General features: G+C 47.4%; 8 protein-coding genes across 8 annotated transcripts; 5 read left to right on the top strand and 3 right to left on the bottom strand.

Annotated features, from left to right (window-relative positions):
- Positions 1-1,637: 1,637 nt before the first annotated feature.
- On the bottom strand, positions 1,638-2,921 carry FSUBG_12355 (uncharacterized protein; the record flags this gene model as incomplete). Its single annotated transcript, XM_036677134.1, has 1 exon — positions 1,638-2,921. One exon carries the CDS (start codon positions 2,919-2,921, stop codon positions 1,638-1,640), a length of 1,284 nt encoding a protein of 427 aa, XP_036532189.1.
- Positions 2,922-3,835: 914 nt separating this feature from the next.
- On the top strand, positions 3,836-5,326 carry FSUBG_12354 (uncharacterized protein; the record flags this gene model as incomplete). The annotated part of the gene is made up of 3 exons (XM_036677133.1): positions 3,836-4,076; positions 4,125-4,981; positions 5,027-5,326. The coding sequence occupies 3 exons, from the start codon at positions 3,836-3,838 to the stop codon at positions 5,324-5,326; spliced, it is 1,398 nt and encodes a 465-aa protein (XP_036532188.1).
- A 4,005-nt stretch (positions 5,327-9,331) lies between these two features.
- On the bottom strand, positions 9,332-9,981 carry FSUBG_12353 (uncharacterized protein; the record flags this gene model as incomplete). Its single annotated transcript, XM_036677132.1, has 2 exons — positions 9,332-9,733; positions 9,793-9,981. The coding sequence occupies 2 exons, from the start codon at positions 9,979-9,981 to the stop codon at positions 9,332-9,334; spliced, it is 591 nt and encodes a 196-aa protein (XP_036532187.1).
- A 475-nt stretch (positions 9,982-10,456) lies between these two features.
- FSUBG_12352 (uncharacterized protein) lies at positions 10,457-11,170 on the top strand (the record flags this gene model as incomplete). Its single annotated transcript, XM_036677131.1, has 2 exons — positions 10,457-10,591; positions 10,661-11,170. The coding sequence occupies 2 exons, from the start codon at positions 10,457-10,459 to the stop codon at positions 11,168-11,170; spliced, it is 645 nt and encodes a 214-aa protein (XP_036532186.1).
- Positions 11,171-11,998: 828 nt separating this feature from the next.
- On the top strand, positions 11,999-12,467 carry FSUBG_12351 (uncharacterized protein; the record flags this gene model as incomplete). The annotated part of the gene is made up of 2 exons (XM_036677130.1): positions 11,999-12,051; positions 12,098-12,467. 2 exons carry the CDS (start codon positions 11,999-12,001, stop codon positions 12,465-12,467), a joined length of 423 nt encoding a protein of 140 aa, XP_036532185.1.
- A 1,321-nt stretch (positions 12,468-13,788) lies between these two features.
- FSUBG_12350 (uncharacterized protein) lies at positions 13,789-14,389 on the top strand (the record flags this gene model as incomplete). Its single annotated transcript, XM_036677129.1, has 2 exons — positions 13,789-14,035; positions 14,088-14,389. The coding sequence occupies 2 exons, from the start codon at positions 13,789-13,791 to the stop codon at positions 14,387-14,389; spliced, it is 549 nt and encodes a 182-aa protein (XP_036532184.1).
- Positions 14,390-15,450: 1,061 nt separating this feature from the next.
- Positions 15,451-15,844, bottom strand: FSUBG_12349 (uncharacterized protein; the record flags this gene model as incomplete). The annotated part of the gene is made up of 2 exons (XM_036677127.1): positions 15,451-15,545; positions 15,601-15,844. The coding sequence occupies 2 exons, from the start codon at positions 15,842-15,844 to the stop codon at positions 15,451-15,453; spliced, it is 339 nt and encodes a 112-aa protein (XP_036532183.1).
- A 2,450-nt stretch (positions 15,845-18,294) lies between these two features.
- FSUBG_12348 (uncharacterized protein) lies at positions 18,295-19,513 on the top strand (the record flags this gene model as incomplete). Its single annotated transcript, XM_036677126.1, has 2 exons — positions 18,295-18,541; positions 18,591-19,513. 2 exons carry the CDS (start codon positions 18,295-18,297, stop codon positions 19,511-19,513), a joined length of 1,170 nt encoding a protein of 389 aa, XP_036532182.1.
- Positions 19,514-20,973: the final 1,460 nt, after the last annotated feature.

The raw sequence follows: 20,973 nt of genomic DNA, 5'->3' as shown, positions 1-20,973 counted from the left end.
ATTTATAGCTTATATAAGATTAATTTATACTTATATAACCCTAGCTATCTAGCTAATATTAACTATATTTCTATAAAATAGTAAATTTCTATCTTGCCTTTATAAAGTAATAATATATATTTTCTAGTATTTATAGTCCTAGTACTAAAATAAGTTATAATTAACTTTATAAGTATTATAGTTATTTATAGTCCTTTATAAAAAACCTTTAAAAGCTAATTCTTATAGCTTTTAATAATAACTTTAATATAATAGCTATATTGACTATAGCTACTTAATTAGCTTTAGATATTTATAGCCTATACTTATAGTAATAAATTAACCTCTTAGTTTTATATATATATTTCCTTAGTACTAAATAGTAACCTATAAATATTAACTAAGAGTTTATAATAATCTAAAATAACTTATAAACTAAGAAGGACTATAATAACTTTAATTTAGCTATAACTACTAAAGCTTTTAAGGGTTTAAAGACTATTTATAAAGTTTACCTTTATATCTTTAGGACCTTACTATATAAAATATTATCTATAAAGTATAAGTTATACTATTATCTAACCTTACTACTAAATATCGGAGCGTTTTATATAGTCTATATACTAAAGTTTAGTTAATTATTTACTAAACTTACTATTTATTTATATTAAAAAGGTAACCTTAAGACTTTAGTTATAGTAATTAAGTATACTATTAAAGTTTATATTAATAACTACACTTTCTAGCTACTAATAAAGGCCTTACCTAAGTATATAAATAATTACCTTACTTTTAAAGCTTTCTTTAAAATATTTTAAGTAAATAAAAATAAAGATTAAATTCTAGGTACTATAAGTATCTAGGTAATACTTATTTAGGCCTAAAAGGCTTAAATAAAAGGTTTTATATTAAAGTTTTTTAAGTTTCTTATCTTTTTAAGATAGATAGTTAAAATATACCTAAGCTCTAACTACAGTTAGACTTACCTTAGCCTTTTAATACTACTAGTTACTACTATAAATTTGCAGATCCTAACTAAGGTAGTAAAATATTTCTATTAAAATAATATAAACTAAATAGAATATCTAGAGAAAGTCTTTAAAGTATTTAAGTATAAAGAGAAAGTATTTAATAATAAATAGCTTTATAATAACTAAAAGATAAAGTAATTTACTTACTAAGATTTTATATATAGTTATTATAGTATAGTAATATTAAGATATGTATTTTGTATCTCTAACCCTTTAAAGGAAATAGCTTCTAATAATAAGGTACTGCCTAATAATAAGTCTAGGCTTAAGAGTAACTAAGTTAGCAATAGTGTCAGGGAACGATAAGTTAAGGTTGGACAGGGAACTAAGTCTGCAATGGTGAATCACGATGTACTGAGTAAAAAGAATAATAATATAATACGAGTAAATATTAAATTCAATGATTCTGTAAAGCGCATAGTATATGACAAACTTTGATACTGTATAACTGCAAATTAGGATTTCACTTCAATGGCCTGAAATGCTGCAATTAAGAGAAGAAAGCCTACTTGTGAGAATCTGTCTGAATGGTGGTTTGTATATCGTAACTAGGCCTCAGCGAGATGAGCTATAATAATTGCGTGTCATCGATCAAAGCTCGACTACAGATACCATGGTCGAATGGACTCAAGCTAAGCCCTTCTTTAGGTCTTCATTCTCCTTCCTCAACCTTTGATTCTCCTTCTTGAGGCCTTCAATCTCCCTATCCTTTTCACCAAGCTGCATAGCTTGTCTAATGACAGTCTCCCCCAACCTCCGTATTTCCTCGATGGTCGATGAATCAGCACTCTCAGCCCCCTGACCAGAGGTAGTTGCTCCAGTGCTGGCTTTGGTAACGGATGACAAGCTGTCCAGGCGAGCCGGCCACACCCTGCCCTCTTTCTCCCAGAAGTTGGTGAACACGTCTTTCATGCTCTGCATCCGCCAATCCCGAGGCAAAACACCGATGCTCTGAGCGCGATCGAAGTCACTCTGGTACTCTTGCACAGACTTCTCCGCCTTACCGCCATAAATATGTCGGGCGAAATTCACTGTCCAGGGGAATGTCTCGGGAATTGGCTGGCCCTTAGTATTGGTGGCCGTCAGGAATCTATGCAGCCAAACTGACCAGGCGGTGTCTGTGAAGATTGGCGGCTTGCTAGCACGGTCCGTGACGAGCAATTTGACCTTTGACACCAAGTCGAGGTCATTGAACTCACCACAGTTATCGGTGCTGTGGCTCATGCTGTTGCAGAAGATGCATCCACGAATACTGCCACTGATGGTGGTGATGCAGCCCTTAAGGGTATGGGTGTTGCTGCCACACTCAGCACAGAGAACCTTGGCCAGTTGAGTCACCTCGGTGACACGATTCTGGAAGTCGCCTTGAGCCCCGATTGTCTGACCTTTGCGAGGCTGACCGAGAAACGCATCCGCCTCAGCCCGGATCCGCCTTTGCCTGGCCTTGGCGATGCTAGCTAGGTCTGCGTCAAAGGTATCAATCACCTGACTTGTGTTCAAGATTGTCAGGGGAGTCGCGGCGATTTCGTTGCCATCGGCGGGTCTGTCTGCCTTTGCGGTGGGCTTGTTGGTATGGGTGCTGGTAACGATGCGGTTCTGTGGACCGCCATCGTAAGAGGTGTTGACACGGTCGATCCCAGTAACCCAGTTCTGGTGCTCCATCGGGTCGAAAGAAGACATGCCAGATTCATTACTGCGCTTTTGGATGCCATGTTTACTGGTAAGAGAGGGACCGATACTGGTCATGTCTCGGTTCTTGTCTCGGCCCATGTTTCTATGGCCGGCACCGGATTGTCGGTCTTGCTGTTGGCCATGAGCAGAAAAGTTTCCTTGGTTCTGTTGACGCTTGGCGTCGCGTCTCTCGAAGCCCTTCCGAGCCATCTCCTTCTGTTGGGGAGTCTTTTTGCGCATCGTGTAGTACTATTGAAAGAGAGTAAGTAAGTATTCGATTGCATTTAGACGTCGAGTCTGTGGTCCTTTACCTTGTGTCCCAGTAGCGTCGTAATTTGTGGGAGAGGGTGATGTTTGGGGGTTCTGTGAGAGATTGAACCATCACACGACATGACCAAGGCGGTGGAACCACTGCTAGTTAGCCGCATTCTGCTTATAGCGACTTGCAGGGCCTTTCAGCGGATACTCTTCCAAAATATGCCAATGCTCACTCCGAGAGACCCCCGTAACACTCAAAGCACCCCTAAATCAGGTCAGGCGAGTCCTCATCCTAAGGTATTGAATGCTTTGCACATGCTGAAAGATAATGTCCTCTTTTATCTCAAGCAATTTCGGTAACCTCAACGTGCTCGCTCTGGGCGACGGTAAAGACTGACATTCCCCTGACCGGCAACCAAAGAGACACACCTTTCTAAATCCTCAAAGCAATGGAAGTCATGGACATTCTCGGCGCATTTTCATGGGACAAGGCCATCTTCAAGAAAGGCACAAGATGACCGGCCACAGAAATCAATCGCGTAGGATGTAAGGCTAAATGCATCTTACTTATAAATAAACCTATTCCCATGGCCAAGAAAATTAGAACGTATTATATAGTCGCTAGAGTCCGTATCATCCAGATTGTATGGCTCGAAATACATGTAAATCGAGACTTACTACGCTTCCCGAAAACGAAACATCAGCCAATGACAAGGGCAGAAATTGCTCTCCGTTGTGATGGGTAGTAATTTCAGGGCCGTCGGCCAGCTGCATTATCTTTCGCTTGAGTCAGCGCTTGGACTTTTCATTTTCATCATCAAAACATCGCGCGCTCAAAGATTCTGTTCTAATAAAAACTAAACAACAAGGATCTCGGCCTCTTCTCCTTTGTCAAAATGAGTCTGCCGATAGCCCCCCTCGATCCCTCCGCTATCCCTGCGGGAAACACAAACCAGCGCCGGGCGTACATCACCCAGTTCCTCGGGCGGCTAGGCAAAACATACCTCCAGCAAGCCCCAGAGGAGTTTCGCATCTCGAAAGAGCTGGCCATGGCGAAGCTTGCCAAGCACAGAGTCAGGCAGGTGGGTACTGCCTACTTCGAGTATAATGTCGATAAGGTTGCTTGGTTCAATCTCTGTAAGTACACCTCGTTGTTCTATGGCATGTATGCTAACGATTCAATAGTTCGACGGCTCAAAGACGATGCCCCTGTTTGGCCCTGGAGCAAAGGGCCCGAGATTGACGACATGAGTGACGGCATGTCTGTCACCTACAACAAGTGGCGAATTGACCACGACTTGCCTGTCACGCCTGCTGAGGAGACAGAGACCCCCAGTGGTACAAGCAACGCCGCTGAGAATAACCCCGAGGTCACCAAACCCGCTACCACCAAGACCCAGACTCGCAACGGTGAGTCTTGCCAGCCACAGATCGAGGCACCTCAGTCTGTGGCCAGGTCATCCAAGGCTCAGGTGTCTGGTGATGAGTCCTCTCAATCCATGGTCCGCATCAACCAATATTCGGCAAGGCCCACTCCTCGCCACCTCGAGGACGCTCTTGTGCCATCGACTCTCGACACCGCTTCTCCTGTACACTCTCAGGTTGATCTCCCTGTAGCGTCCCAGCCCGCGGCCGTCAATGCCCGAGAGAGGATTGAGAACCCCGTGGTCCTCGACATGGCTGTGCGACAGCGGTTCTGGGAGACATCCTCCGGTGGCCCGTATACTGGCGTCATCGCCGGCCCCTTCACCCTCAACCTTCCAGTATGGCTGAACTTTGAGAGACTTGTTGTTGGTGAGGATGGACGCGATATCGATGCCATCAACAATGAGATCCTTGAGCCGGGCGTGGCTATCTCTTGGGAGGTCTCCGGTGGCAAGCCTCTCTGCCTTGTGGTTGGCTTCACCAATGAGACCAGTTCGATGCTGCCTCAGCTTCAACAACATCTGTTTGAGGTTTGGTGTGACGTAGTCGCATGGTTCTGTTCGGCGGTGTCCGGTTCTTCGGTCAGCTTGGCCCCTTACCTCAGAGTCATCCAAGTCGTCAATCCCTTTGTGTAGAGGATGCCAGATCTACAGAACGCGCAGTCATTATGGCAAGAGTCCCTCGCTGAGAGTGATCTCTTTGCCAGTCGAGCCCGTCAAGCTCGCGAGTGCTTCGAATTTTGGTCCCCGATGATCCGAGAGGTCATCCAGCAGCCTCTGGGAGTCGCTGAACAGAGCCTTGCCGCTTGGATTTGCAACGAGGAAACCGACTCGGACGAGCGCACTAAGCGTCTCAATGTTGCTCGAGATGTTTGGCTATCCAGCTCGTCCGACCCCAAGGTCATCCGCCGGGCTACAAAGTGGATACAGAACTTCCTTGGCACCCTTGAGCCCTCTACTTGAATGCGAGACTATGTGATGAGTTGAGAAGTGGTAGTAGCATGAATTGATTGACTGTGCGCAGTTTCTGAGGCTTGATGTGATGTATGTAGTAATTCTTTTAATTCTTATCATAGGTGATATGTTTTGAAGCGATGTACTATCTGTGTAAGCGATCGCCGTAAAATTGTCCAGATTTGTTCCGAATTGTCCTAAACTGGCGGAAATCTTTTTCTCGTGGTGTAAGCTCTAGATCTCGTTGATCTCAAAAGCTTAACTAAGTATATATGTCAAATTGTCCCTAAGCCCTGTTTCCCTTGATAGTCGGTACGAGGAGAGTCAAATCACCGCCACCAAGCTTAACATGACTGATCGAAATATCCAATAGCCAGATCAAGCACAATACAATCTACCTTATTCCTAACCAAAAATGCCTCCTTATTTAATCTTCATCGGCCTGTCACTTCATTGAAGATATTCCTTGTAAAGAGTGAATAAGATGTTGGGGCGATGTGTAAGCTCAGAACCCTCCTTATAAGTCAAAGGTACTGTTGTTGAAGAGTGATCCTCGAAATTGCTTATTATACAGAATCACGCGACTGTCTGTTGCCCTGACCTGGAGACCTCATGGATGCAATGATGTTGACGTACTTGTAATATATATGTGAGCTCGGCAAATGCTGCTCTAAGGCCACGATGTGATTCTACAAGTGGGATGCCAAAGGGGGGTCAAAGGGGGACCAAGGCATCGTCACTTCAGCCAGGCATTGGTTTCAATTAGTCTTCAAGAAGTCGATTAGAGGTAGAATCAAGGTTAATATCTAAATCAATCGCCAAGTGAGCTGGCGATTTGGTGCTGTACTCCGGAGAGCTTGATTCGAATAGGTACGGCGTGTAAAAGCTTAAGCATTCTCACCGGATGTTCCCGTCGGCCAGCTTGTAGATCGCACGGTCATTGGGGCTGAGTGAGGACCGCACCTTTTTTGGGCGATCGCCATGAAATAACCGTTTTAGCGGCCTTTAGCGGCCGATTACAGCTGGAGCCCTGTCAGCGCCCTAACCTGGGGGCGGGTTTGATCTGGCAGCTCCCCAACCGCTTTTTGATGGAGGGGCGGAAAGGCAGTTGATTGGGCGACCAGGTACTTCGTACAGTGCATTTGGTCAGCGTAAAACACTGCCCTGTCACTCTTTCAGGTCTAGTCTGCTTGGACAGGTTGTACAACATCCCAGCATTGATTCTCCAGGCTGACCCTACCCAGACCTCAATTTTCTTCCGACACAATACATTTCGCCGAGAGATGTGCTGCTCACTTCGTTTCCTCCACCTGACTCTTCTTGGACTGGAACAGTCGCATGTGCAAGCGTGATGCACTTTGCCTCGATCATCCGCCGTGTTGGTGAGGTATGAAATGTTACGCATCATCTCTGTGGCCCTTCCCGTCACGCGGAACAATTACATACTCTCTTCCACAAGCCTCTTTGAGTACTCACATCACAGAGTCCTTTAAAAACAAAGGCTAATCGGTTATCAGGGTCGCGACCACCGCTTCACCAAGGAGACGATCCGCCTTCCAATGGCCGAGGTGAACGAAAGCGCCAGCAAACGGAAGACGTCATCTCACAAGCATTTATCCGATATCAAGATAATAAGTATGAAGGAGGAAAAGAGAGACTCTGCAGCGTAACTGTCACCGACGATAAGACCAAGAGGCACCACCGGAGCTTGTGACCTTTCTTTCCAGTGCCACCGCTTCTCCACTTCCGCTTCACAAGCCGCTCACAGCACTTGTCTTGCACCTAGCATGATGGACACGGAATAAGGGGGAGCTGTGCCTACAAACAACCTTACCTATTGGCCCTCGCTAACAGTTTGTGCAAGGAACAACATCAAGGGCCATCACCGACAATGGATTCGATATGCAAACCGTTCAATAGAGGTCAATTCCCTCCAAACGGCAGTCAAAGGCTCGCAGTCAAAGGCGGACCTATCATGAGTTACAAGGGAATCAAGAGGCTGACTGAGCCACCGCCGCTGCCTCTATCACTCTGCTTACAGTTTCCGCTCATTCTCCTGCTCTTCTCCCTCTCCCTCACCAACTTCATCGTCCTATTCATACTCCTGAACCGTCCCAAAAATCGAGAGATAATCTGATAAGCGCCAGCAAGGACATTGCTACGCCAGAATTACAAAGTCTGTCCCATCTAGCATCCCTTTCGTTCTTCGATCGATGATACACATGATTGGGAACCAGAGAATCGGCTATACGCCGTCCAATATCCGCCGAGCACACAATTCCTTCCCATCCATCTCGATACGCGTGTCGCACGTCCTTGTCAAAGGCCAATACCTTTCACGGCACCAATCTGCTTTGAACCTCGGGATGAATGTCTAATCTCAGATTTGGCATCCTAATTCATGGCGCACTCAACGCAGGCAAAGTCGTGTACATCCCTTGGACGAGCAACCGGACATTGAGCCTCATTCCATTCAGCCCATAACACCTACGGTCAAAACCTCCAAGATTGAACCCGACCTTGCAAGACATCCACCGTCAAGATAAGCCGCCGCTATACCCTCCACAGCACGAGCATGGAAGTCAGCGATGAGGATCTTTCGATGCATCATTGGCCGCCATGTATCCACTACGCCCCTTTTCCATCGCCCGCAACCTCCACATCTCGTCTTTGTCTTTCTCCGGCACGACTGCAGTCGAGTGACAGGATGTAGCCAGTCCGTTGATAGCTGACCTTCCCTGTCTGTTCATCGCCTTGAGTATCCTCAGTCGTCGCCCAACCACAGTCTCCAAACGTCCCAACTTTTCACTAACCTCTCTTAGTTAGGTATCCCAGTTCGGCATCTTCACCCATTCGCGCAGCGCGTTCCCAAAGCTCGCAACCTTTTATCAACAATCTTCACCTGCAACATGATATCGACAAGAACGTCAATTAAGGTACATCGTCGCGATACCGAGTTCTCTGGACAATCGCGGGCAATCTGCTGCTCTTAAAGTTTGTGCTTTCGTCGCATGCAATCATTCGTCACGGATGTCAATCGTGTAGAAACCACATCAGTCCGACTCCCAAAGGCAATCCCCCCCGAACAAACACATCAACTCCAATGCATCTGATGCATGGTGAGAAGCCTGGTCATAAGACTGGCCATCCACAACCACAAGGGTAGCTTTGACTTCTTCGAGCGATGCGCCGCGTTTTCACGAAGCTGGCACACTTGGTACCTCGTTTGGCTGAGCTTTCGGTGAATTATTCCACCATGACTTACTCGAGAGCGGCATCATGACCTCGACTTGCAGGTCAAATGAGTCATTGTCGCCGCAACATCTCAGCCGAGCAGGCCTGGGAGTATATGGTTCGGCAAACTGAATAGCGTGGGTTCAATTGCAATTCACTCAGCAATTCCTTCACATTAGTACTCAAAACTGTGCACTGTTTCGTAAGATGGGAATTGCCTTCCATAACATCAACGCATTTTCCGTTGACAAGACAGTCTGAAAATCGTTAGGACAGCGTAATTTCTGAATTGAAGTGACAGCTTAAGTCCATACGATGAGCAATATGTGTTAATTGTATTTGAGAGAGTGTGTGAGAGCTTGAATCAGTAGATACCTGCAGTAGCATTTTCATTACGACAGTTACCAATCTTGCATCCAAATAGCGGAGTCCTCTCAAACGTTTCGTCATACACGTTCGTCAGCCTTGGTCACGGATGCAATGGAATGGTTGTTTGGTCAGATGTAGTAACCTCGATCTTTATTTCTGTCCCATTGCCATGAATCCCTCAAACTTGTCCATCACCATCACACAATAAGCCTCACTCATCCGTTCAACATCCATCCATATCATCCCAACGCTCAGTCCCATGTTACCCCCCCGTCTCGTTGTGGCAACCAGACCGGTGCTGTCTAAGACTACGCAGTGCCGTACTTCTTTTTTGGACGTTGTCGAAGGCGACGGATGGTGTAGTGTTCCTGGGCCTCCTTGCTCCTGCTAATTCTCCATGGTACTTTAGTCCTATCGGACAATCTTATACTTAGTTCGCAGAAGAATCTCGTCATTGGTGTAGAATTTTGTACGCGACGGGAACGCGCCCTCCAAAGTGGCAACAACATAGCGTTGTACCTCTGGGATGTCGAGAGTGTGGATACGATGATGGGGGAATCGCGCGGAGACCCCGCTGAAGAGACATTCGACATGAATGTCTGCGGGTATGTAGTCGCGATACGAGTGGAGGCCGTTGAGGTTCAGGATCTGCCCAGTCGCAATGATTTGCTGGACCTCGGCACATACCCCAAAATTGCGATGCAGCCACTCTCGGTAGAACTGAGAGGCGCCGGCAGTGGTGACGTCCATCTTGTCAGGGAGACCATCGTTCCTCCAAGGCCAGTCATGGCCTTGGCCAAGCGCGTTGCCCATCTGAGTATGTTGTGCCAAAGAATTTGGTCAACAAGAAATTCAAAGAAAACTTGATTAACTTGGATATGCCCTGCGACATGGACCAGATTACAAGCTTGCTCTTCACTGAACTGGCGATAAGTCTTCACCTTCTCTTCATCCCAAAGGCCAAGGTGAAGAAAGAATGCCTTCATATGGGCGCGGCGGGCAGCAACATCGCAAACACCAATTTTAGAGTGATCGAAAGTGGGCGGAGTAGAGAAAGACATTGTAAAAGGTTTGAGATGGTCGTCTGGTTCGGGAAGCAAGTGTTTTGTGTCGAGGGTATTCAGAGTAATGCGTTGATCTGTGTCGTGTGGAGCAGAAATGTTGCGTGCGGAAGAAATTTAGCTTTAGGCAATACACACACCGAGTTGGTCAAGTTACCTAGGTAGGTAGTCAGGCCTACCTGGACAGTCAGTGGATGGTCAGTGGATGGTCAGTGCATGGCTAGTTGATCAGCCAATGGGGGCTCGTGAATCGCTTTAACTGTTTGGTGATACAGTGCTTCATCTACCTTAGCTACCGCTGCCACTGCAACGACAGCGCTAACCCACCAACGAAGCCGATTGTCCATCACAACAACTCCCATTTTTCACCAACCTCCAAAAAAACTCCAACTTCATCACTGCAGTTATCTCGGGCCTGGTAGAGCATAAAAACTCACTTTTTTAATCCAAGCTTGCTAACCTTTGACGCAGCACTATGGATCCGTTTAACTCCCTGCCCCCAGAGATCCGTCTTAAGATCCTTTTTTCTATCACCTCCAAGTTCTCCCTTAACTCCATCATCCGCGCATCGCCGACAATGCTGCAACAGTACCAGATACAGCGAATCAAAGTCCGAACGAACCTCATCTCCATCGACCTTGATGAAGAAATGCTTTAAGATGCCCTAGCGATCATCCAGTTTCCGAGACCTCTACACGTTCAAGCACAAAACTTGCTGCTTGTTCGTGATCACTTGCAACGCTGGCAAGACAAGACCTTTGCCAGTCCTCTAGCCAAGCATGACGACTATTTGTTCCAACAGCTGGACTCGCTTCATAATATGCTGCTCCATTTCATCCAGGATTACTGCAGCAAGGCCACAGCGCCTTACATGCCACGAGAGTACATTTGTTTGCCGACATTCGAGGATCCCAAGGTGCTCCGTGAACAGGCCAAAAGAATGACGGAGGAGCATACACTCTGCGATCTAGCAACTATGGTTAAGTGCGTACGATATACACTACCCTGGACCACCATTGTCTGCCGGCAGCCTCCGCGGTCCGTTCGTATTCCGGCGTCGTTCAAACTCTTCGAGGGCAAAACACTGGCCGAGATTGAACTTGTCCTTGGCTTTTACATGGATGTCATGAAGGAAGAAGAAAGCCTGGACATCGAAAATCCAATAGAGTTTTGTTTTTCGACCTTATAAGTCTGAACTGTTCATTTGGTATATGTTTGGATGTTATGATGTTTCGCTGGACGAATTCGGGTGTGGGGGAGATGCGACAAGACGCCTGGTAGGCGGATGGATTGATCTTATGTTTGGCGTTCAATTGTATGATAGACTCGGAAGCCTCTTTGGAGGCCATGCGCATTAGCCATGCTTTACTTTAATACTGTAAAATGTTCTGTACTCCACTGACATGCTCAAAATGCTCTCTTTGAAGGGGCAACTTACCGGCACCGAGGACATCCCACATAATACGTATGAGGGAGCGTAACATGACGCCTTTTTTCATCACTTAATTAGTACTGATATTCTGTCTAAGACGGGAATATCTGCGTCGTGGTTGTCAATTATGTTGTTCAGCCCAAGCATTTGACACAATGGTAACTTCGCCTTCACAGAGCTGGGTATGAGGATTGACTCAGGCTCATGGGGGTGAAGGCCATCAATCACTACTCATGCCTTGTCTCAACATGGCCATGGCTGAAGCTTACATTGAAAGGTCGAAGGTGAAGATGGTAGTGGTGGGATACCAGTTAATATAGGCTGTTGAGTAAGGTGCCACAGATTTCGAACTCGGGCTTACAGAACCACAGTAGGCTTGTTACCGTCCATATAGACAAAGACGTGTCCGATGAGCTCAGACCTTGGTGGATTACTTTAAACGTTGTCTTGGACCGTGCGTAAGGATGAACTCAGCACGCGGCCCGCGTTTGCCTCATGCCTCAGCTCTTCGTCTTACACATCGAGCGCTTTAGGACTTTCTCCGAATCTCCCGTCCTTTCGTCTTTGAACTACTGAGAACTCACTATGAAGTCGCGCATCAGAGCAACAGATTCTGAGCTCCGGCGTCGTAGCGGCGGGTAAGTTAGCACACACCATCAGTTTCAAGTTTACTCACAGCTTTAGGCCGCAGGAACCGCCTCCGCCTCCACGCTCTCAATCCTTGGCTGCGATCCATTCTAGACCAGCCGCCACGAGCATCAGAGCTCTGGAACGTTCAGTTCAGGCGTTAAAAGCCGAGAAGGACCGCGAGGTTCAAAAGAACCGTGCTATACTCGACGAAAAGCAGAAGTTGGAGACTGAGAACGCGGCGTTGGTTTTGGAGGCACAGAAGTTGAGAGCTGAAAAAGCTCAGATGGAGTTGGAAATACAGAACCTGAAAGATGAAAACCAGGTGATGCAGACGGAGAAGGAGTTACAGGAAGCCGAGGTTCAGTACAAATGCGATGTGATCGAGCGTCTCAAAGGGGTGCTCCGCCGCCATCACCTGTTGTAGATGATGCTACGGTGGTTCTAGATACTGTTGAGAATTTCTCTATAGTCACAACAAAGACAGCGTGAGCCAGGAATATTGTACTTTATCATCTTTAAGTTATCCAATCGGTCAACAAATTCTTAGCTTTCAAGACCAAAATCACATCAGATTCTGGCTGGACCAAATGAATGAAAGACTTGGCAGATGTGACCTGAGCATCTGGGCAACATCCAACGGCTGCTGCAAACTGTTGATTGGGTCACTTATCTGCAGCCAATCTTTGCATGGTTTGGTACCTCTTATTCAAGACGGCATGGTCGCACAGTGGCAGTTGAATGGCTTTGATAGTGTTGATTTATTCCTCCAGGTGAGGTTAGCAATGTGGACTACACTGTCCTGAACCTTCCCAAGTAGACACCTCACCCCCAACCTGTCAGCCTTGGCTAGATGTTCGTGAAACCATCAACCCGAATTCTGAGAGCGTCTGTGTGTTCCTGTAGAGTTTTGATCTTCTTTTGGAGATCTTCAATCTCACTCGCTTGCTCAGCAACCTTCTGATCCAAGTGCTGAACATCATCTTGGGCGAGAGCCTCGGTTCCATCGTCTAAGAGAGAGGAAACTCGAAGGCAATTGGAGCGCCGCCATCGATGGTACACATCTGAAGGTCTCTGAGGGAGAATGAAGGATATTATGACTTGGCCCTGACACAGCTGGTTCAGAGTATGGACTCGAAGCTTATGGATACGAATTTACACTTGAAACTCACCAATAACTGCAGATATCTTGTTTCGATATGGCTTGACTTGTCTGGAGGACACGGTTTTAGGGTAGGATCAGATGCTTATTCTTCACAAAAGCACTTGAATAGATGGTTGACAACTGACTCCTTAGTCGTCGCCAATCGGTAGCCCATCAAGGAAAGCACAGTAACGGGATCCCACCGTGAACATTCACCTCAAGGGCGCCATAAAAAAACCGAACGTAATATCAAGTCAGGTCGCGGTAGGGTTTTCTCCAACGATGACATTAAGTGGATTTAGTGGATTTTTAGCGGCTGCTACCCCTGGAGCGGATTCTGTTTAATCGCGGGAGCTGCCTCCCATGAAACTGTGAGTGGGGTATCAGTGAAAATTTAGTGATTGTTAGGGAGACTACATGCTGAACGGGCAGGCTAGTGCTTTTTTCAGTGGATGAAAGGTCGGAAGCCAACCGATGGACCCAATTTCCTACCCCACTCCAAAAACAACGACCAAGCGACACCCGCTGGACCTTGACATCTCCCAAGACTACGAAGCTTTTTTTCTCATTTTCCTCTTCCAACAACGAATCCAAATTCTTGGCAATGGATACTAAACAAGAACTTCCCATTTTCGATCACTCGTCGTCTGACTTCAACAAAGTTGGCCCTCGCCGCGTCCACATGGAGCGATATTTCCAGGCCCTCGGGTTATGGAACGCAGAATGGGTCAAGGCGAGTCGCGAAGCAAATGAGGAGAAGTATTGTAATAGACTTCAACACGAAGGCCATCTCGAAGTTGGCCATGTATACTTCGAGTACCTGATCGACTACGGTGTCTGGTGCAATATTCGTAAGTTCAGCCTTCCCAGCCTTTCACTCACAATTTACTGACCACATTCTAGTCAGCAATGCCAAAGTACCATATGACGACCACCCTTGGCCTGTTGAGCGGAGCACCTGGCCTTCTCCAAAGGACCTATCCCGAGGTGTCTCTCGGTTCTATCAGGGTTGGGTCCGTCGAGACAAGTCTTTTTTGAAGTCACAGGGAGAGTCCTCAAAAAAGCGCAAGTCAGAGGTCTCTGCCACGGATACAACCGTGCCTAGATCCCATGGTCAACATGCCGCTGACAAGCCTTCCGCCGTAACCAAGAATGCTGTGGTCAGGTTAGACCCATCGATTCCTTTTGCCGAGCAGCCAGCTTAGCGCGCTGCCGCTGCAAGGGCCGCCCGCGAATCGTCTTGAGATCCAGTCACCGCCGAGAAAACACGGTCTCTAACAAACCATCAGAGTATGATGTCCTCCATACTCACATTACTCTTTCACTAACCTTGCTTTCATCAATCAGCCACATCTACAGAAGTCAACCGATTGATCACTTATGATGGCGTCCTTGAGGAGGAGGAGACGGCAACAAGTTGAGGTCGAGCCCCTGAAGCGTATCCTATATAGTAACTGAAGGTAGTTGGGATGGGGTTTAGAGAGGTTCAATGGCTATTATAAATCTCAAATCGCTTTGCTTCTTGTAAGTGAATGGTGGATTATACACAATTCTATAGCATGGTTATGTAACAGTCAGTTTGCAAAAGAAGAATCCACACCGCTTTATCCAGAGAATCATGCCCAAGGAACTGTAGCCAAGACAGACTATTACCACTATCGCGCTATATGATTCGAGTTCTTATACCTCAGTCATCGTATCCTGCAGATTCCGCTAAACGGGTAAAGGCACTATGCCAATTTCATAAGCCTTGCTCGCAAAGTCAGGATCACGATAAAGCAAGATCTCAACAACTAAAATGAATCGAGTTGAGGATAGGAACTGAATAGTTCAACATGTTCAATCATAATGTCGAATCTGTAGACAGACCATGACTCTTGTGCAACTTCACTTTCGCTTGATCTTCGATTGGACACGAGATTCCAAGTATAAGGATGCGCAATTAATCGCATGATCCTTCGTGCAGGGCTAGTTACTACTAAGCATACAGGACATCCAGGAAGACAATTCACTGCCCTTACAGTTCGCGCCAATACCCAGTTCGCTTTCCAGATGCTCAATTTCGTCTCTCCTGCTCCTTGAGGCCTGCCACTTCCTCTCTGAGAGCCTGAACCTCACTAGTCAAGCGCTCAAGGTGCGTAAGAATGACTAATAAGTGCGGGTATGGTTAGTTAAAGTGTTTAGTGTATGACAAGGAAAACGTACGTTCAGAGGTTGCTGGCCGATTATTGGAAGCTTTGCATCCAAGTAGCCATTCCTGGTAGAATCAAGAAACACCCTCAGAAAGGTCACTGTAGGGAGGCATGATGCTCTTTAGCGAAGGCCACGGTTGATCTTCAAACGGAACGTTGTGGTGGCCAACTATTCCAGAGTTAGCAATGCGACCATCAACGCCTTGTAAGAACTATCAACTTACGGATATTATACCAGAGCTTTTTGTCAACATAATACTCAAAGAAAGCATAGCCAACTTGACGAAGACCCTTCTGCTGTAGCCTGCTACAGATTTCTGGCTCAATCAATACGCGAAGCTCTTCCACCTCGTCTGGATGCCAGAGACCAAGGTGCCGGAAAAATGCTTCCATGTGGAGACGTCGTGGGCCGATTTTGGTAAAGTCGACCTTGGAGTGATCGAAAGGGGGATCTTGGCTGGGAGCCATATTGATGGTGTGCGACGGTGCCTTTCTGTGTCGTAAACAGATGAGAGTTAGAGGATCTTCGATGTTCAGAAAGACTGGAGCTCTTTACTGGTGGCAGGTTTTAGTGGGGTAAGGTGTTATGGGGTGGAGATCGAGAGTAAGCGAACGGGACGGTAACTCTGGGCGGATGGGGTTGAAACGTCGGGAACACGGTAGATACAGTAGAGCTAGTCCAACGACTGCCTATTTATAGGTGCTGTCTTCGTGGCGCCTTCGCCTTGCTCAGTGTTACCAACCTCACGAAAAGATTTAGCACACCGTTACGTTTGAGCCGCCTAGAGCCACTGAACTTCCACTGGCACTCACTGACACACCCCTGCTGTTCCATGGAAGATAGCTCTGAGCGAGGTGTGAGTGGGGCGAGGGGCTGAGGAGAGAGCCGCCACCTGCCCTCACTTGACCAGGCTTTGGAGTCAGTAGCAGAGAGCGTCCTGGGGAGCAGAGGTAGCGTGACCATTTGTTGTGTCACGTTCGCCACAGAGTAAAGTCACCCACTGTTACCTACTGACAGTCTACCAAGAAGGTTTGCTCGATCATTGTCTTTGTTGCCATCTGAAATCACTAACAGCCACTGAACCTTAATCGCTCAGAATCTTGTGTGTAGGTTGTATATGGTGTGAAATGACTCTGTAAGGGTGTTATTTCGAGTTGATAGACCCCATGGCTGATTTCTCTCTCCACGCGTATTACATAAGCCTTTATCGCGCCCACTGAAAGTCTTCCCAGATCCAGTGAAGTCCATTTGAGGTCACTAAGTCGCACAAGACCAGTGAAGGCAATCGAAGCCAAGATGCCCCAATTGCCCACTAAGTCCACTAGAGGTCCTAGGTGGGGAGCAATTGCCTATTACCAGTCCAATATTCCATGTATTTGCTCCAACGGCAGCAAACTGTGTTGTGGCAAGTTCACCGTAGCGAGCATGCAGTATCCAAAGAAGGAGACTTGAACAGAGACATAGCCGACTAGCTAAACCCTACGAGTTAATATAAAAAAAACTGACAAGAGGCAAACGCATTAATATATCGCTGAAAGGCTAGAAAATAAACTGTCTACGGGTCTGATTCTTGCCTTGTAAGTGAACATCCCTGATCTGTAACCTCCTGAACGCCCCGATTAGCGTATAGTACAAAGCCTTGATATTTTAGCACCTAACTAGATAGCGCACATGCTTATTGGATGCTGGAAGAGAATAGAACCTCAGCCAGTCTGGATCCAACGCCAAACCCTGCTTCTCCAGACGTCAAACCTAGCGATGATCTCGAAAGCTGTTCACATCAAAGTGGCAAGTCACCTGGAACACCTTCCTTTGCTCGATCATGGGGGGAAACGTTTATGCTTAAAATTCGACCAATGGTTACCCATGTGCTGTCCGCATTGGGAAATAAAGTGACATCCATACGTCTTTAGCAGCCCCTGATCCCGGTGCCCCGCGAATACTCCCTGTCTCCGCAATGACTCCGTGGCGTCGGAACGCTTGCGCGATTGACCTCTGGCGTTTCCAGGGATTACTGAGCGACGGTTCTTGGCATGGAAGGCCTAAAAGCTGCTGGTCGTGATTAATTAGTATTCCATGCCTCCAGTGACTTACGGTTGGTTGTGATGCTCAAGATTTCCGGTCACGTTGTGTGTCGAACTGCACGCTATTGCGGAACGACTATGAGATACTAAGCGCAACGTTAACAGGTATGCAGAGATTTGAAGTTAACTGCAAGGGCGAATATATGGTTCGAGAAATGACTGATCCTGCGGGAGTGTTCAGGATTGACTGAAGTCGGAGTCTCATGTGGTGTTCGGAACAGCCCTGGGGCGTTGACGGTCGCGTCAGTCGTGGAATCTGTGTCTTTGATTCGCGGCAAGGTTTTCCCATGAACGAATGGCTTACAGTGGATTTAGTGGGCGTTTAGCGGCTGCTCCCCTGGAGCGGATCCAGTTTGATCGCGGGAGCTGTGTAGTGGGGTCAGTCAGAATGTAGTGGTTGCTACCTTAGTGACTTTGCTTGCTGACCGGGCAGTAGCTCGACAAACAGGTATCCTTGAAGAGTGAGCCACGAGCAAATAAGTCAAAGAAAGCATCGAAGGCGTTCTAGAACTATGATTCATCGATCGCAATCCTTGGGGCGAGGGCAGCTCCCTCACGTTTCGAGCCTGGCGAGTCGAGAACAGCCCCCCTGTTCTCGAAAATCTGTTCCCGCTCCACCTGCTCAACAGGCACAGGTAAACTCTCTCACGTGACATGAGACTTGCTCCCAGCGGCCAACTGATGCAGAGAAGCCGTCCCGGTGCGGTAGAACCAGTTTTCAGCATAACGACAGCCGAATCTTACCTTTCGCTCTTGCGCTCTGTCCCTCACGCACTTCTCTTACTCTTATCATCTGTTTACCAGCTTTTACCAACAATCCTACCGCTGAGAAAATGACTTCGCAGCGAGACACCTTCGACCCGGCTAACGTGCCGAGACCCGAGAGCATGGATGAGCGTCGTGGGTATATTGACCAATATATCCAGCGCTTTCATCCTGCCTTGGTCCCTCTGATTGAGGAGGAGCGCAAGGATTCGTACGCTCTCATCTGCCAGAAATACCACCGAGATCGTGGCTTGCTGGAGGTCCCTTCCGTGTATTTTGAGTATGTAGTGGATAAGACGCTGTGGCAGAACCTCTGTAGGTTACTTGACCTCCATGAAATTTACAGATGATAACCTTCTTATAGTTAAATGCCACGGCATCCGTCCGGCTCCTGCTTGGCCTTGGAAGCCAGGGCCTGACGATAAAGATATGAGCGGCGGCATGTCGGAATTCTACAAGCAATGGCGAATTGAGAATAATTTGCCCGTCGCCACCCCTCAGCAACAGAGAGACAGCTCGAGTGATCTTTGGATCAATCCCCCCGTGGTCGTCGACCAAGCTTTACGGGAGACTATCTGGAAAGAGTACTTTGGCGCCAGCCAGCACACTGGCTTTATTCGCGGTCCTTTTGCCCTTAATCTACCTGTGTGGGTGGACTCTGGGAGGCTTATTCTTGGAGATAATGGAAGCGACATCGACAAAATCAACAACAATATCGTGGAGCCAGGTCTGGTCATCTCATGGGAGATCTACGGCGCTGCGTCGCTCGGCCTTGTCGTCCCTCTTGGTCTTGTCGTCGGCTCCAAAGATGAGGCAGGTCTAGCACGGCCGCAGGTCCAGCGCAACCTACTCACACTATGGTGTGATGTCGTCGCTTGGTTCTGTGAAGTGGTTGCGGGCGGGACAATGAGCCTGGCCTCTTATCTGCGGGTGATGCACGTCACCAGTTACTCCGTCGAGAGGAGACCGCTTCACCAGGAAGCTGAGGCTTTGTGGCAAGAATCCCTTGAAGCGCCTCAACAATTCGCCGCTCAGGCCCGCGCAAGACGTGAGACCATTCGGAAATGGTCCCCGATGGTTCGACAGATTACCGACAAACCTTGCGGAGAGGCGGAACAGGAGCTTGACGCCCTGATTCTGAGCAATGACGCCGACCTGGTCGAACGCAAGAGACGTCTGGCTATCGTTCGTGATATCTGGCTCTACGATTCCAGGAAGCCAGTCGTCATCCGCCGGGCCTTCAATTGGCTCACCTACCTTTCGAGCACTCTTGATTCTTCCTCTTGAAATCTGCGTGCGGCAACTGGAGGCAACGGTTCTAGGGGGTAGACAGTGAATTGTTAATAGATTGGTGCCTCGCATTGAAATACTTTCAATTACCAAAGGCCTGTAGGTTTGAAGTCATTCAATACCGTCCATATTCGTGTTGATTCTGGTATAATGTCTATCCATTGAATTAGGTGTTTTCATGAATCTGAGGCCTGTCTCGAAGGATTGAAATGTACCACATAGAAATTGGGTTTACGCCTCATACCTACTTCTTCCACTACCAATCATTCAAGATTCACCACGCGCTTTGGCAAATGCTCAGCGGACAAGACGCTTCTTTGTTCACTTCTATTTGGCACTTCAAATTGCGAGCATACAATGAGCAAGAGACATGAACTCTTTGTCCGCTACTCCTTGGCTCATCTAGCATCCCAATGTCTTGATCTTCCATATCATGCCGTCAACATCGGCTTACTCGTTGTCTTCCATAGGTGCTTCGGATTCTCCCATCGTCTCGTCTGGGGGAGGGGCGAAAAGGATGTAACTACTGGACAGTTGATTCACTTGGCCAAAGCAAAAATATCCGGTTACATCAATAGGCATTGGTAACCTGGAAGTCTTGACAAGCCAAGCCATGTGCCACAATCAACAGGCCAAATTGTAATTCTTCAACAGCGGAGCCGGACACTCAAAATCCAAGTACTGCGTGGTAATCTTCACCCTTAAGCCGCCAAAATCATGGTCACGCCGGGGCAAGTTATATTAAATATCTCAATTAAAGTCTTCCAATAAAGACAACTATAAAGACTGTCCAGAGCCATCGTACATCGACCACGACCCAAGATTTGTGCCTGCTCCTACCTAGGTACCTAGGTACCCCGCGTCGTCGTGTGTCCCCACTAACTCAGATTGGTCAACGGGCCCACAATTTGTTTTGACGCGTCGCACTCTTGATACTGAGAGATACGGAAACATTTGTCGCTGGGTGCATTCAGTCTTTCAATAACCCTTGTACACTATATCCTATGTTGAGAGACCTACGATGGAAGGAAGATTTGTCTACGAAATGTCGACAAAGTCGCTTGCTGCATAGGGAATTTCAAAAGAATTCACTCGACAAACATTCAGGTATGTAAACTTGTCCTGCGAATCGCAATCACAAACATGCTAACAACACATTAGGCACACCCCGACCTCAATCGAACTCAGGATCCCCTTGTTGTTCCGACCCTGATGACCCGAGACATTGGCAGTCTCTCTCCCACGCCCAGGGCAGTACAAATCAAGCCCGTCAACTGCCGACGCAAGTGACTCATTCTAAGCTCAAGGCGCAGGTCACGAAATCCTTGCAATGAAGAGAGACAGCCACCAGAAAAGAGAACAAGCTGGACCCGAATCGAAATCCAGACATCCAAGGTTGAAGCTACGATGAGTTGGAGGCAACCTGCGACACGGGTTGTGCAACGCTTGACGGCATA

The sequence above is a fragment of the Fusarium subglutinans genome, assembly GCF_013396075.1.
Source record: "Fusarium subglutinans strain NRRL 66333 chromosome Unknown NRRL66333_c0000263, whole genome shotgun sequence".
Taxonomy (NCBI): domain Eukaryota; kingdom Fungi; phylum Ascomycota; class Sordariomycetes; order Hypocreales; family Nectriaceae; genus Fusarium; species Fusarium subglutinans.
This window is presented reverse-complemented; position numbering and strand designations above follow the sequence as displayed.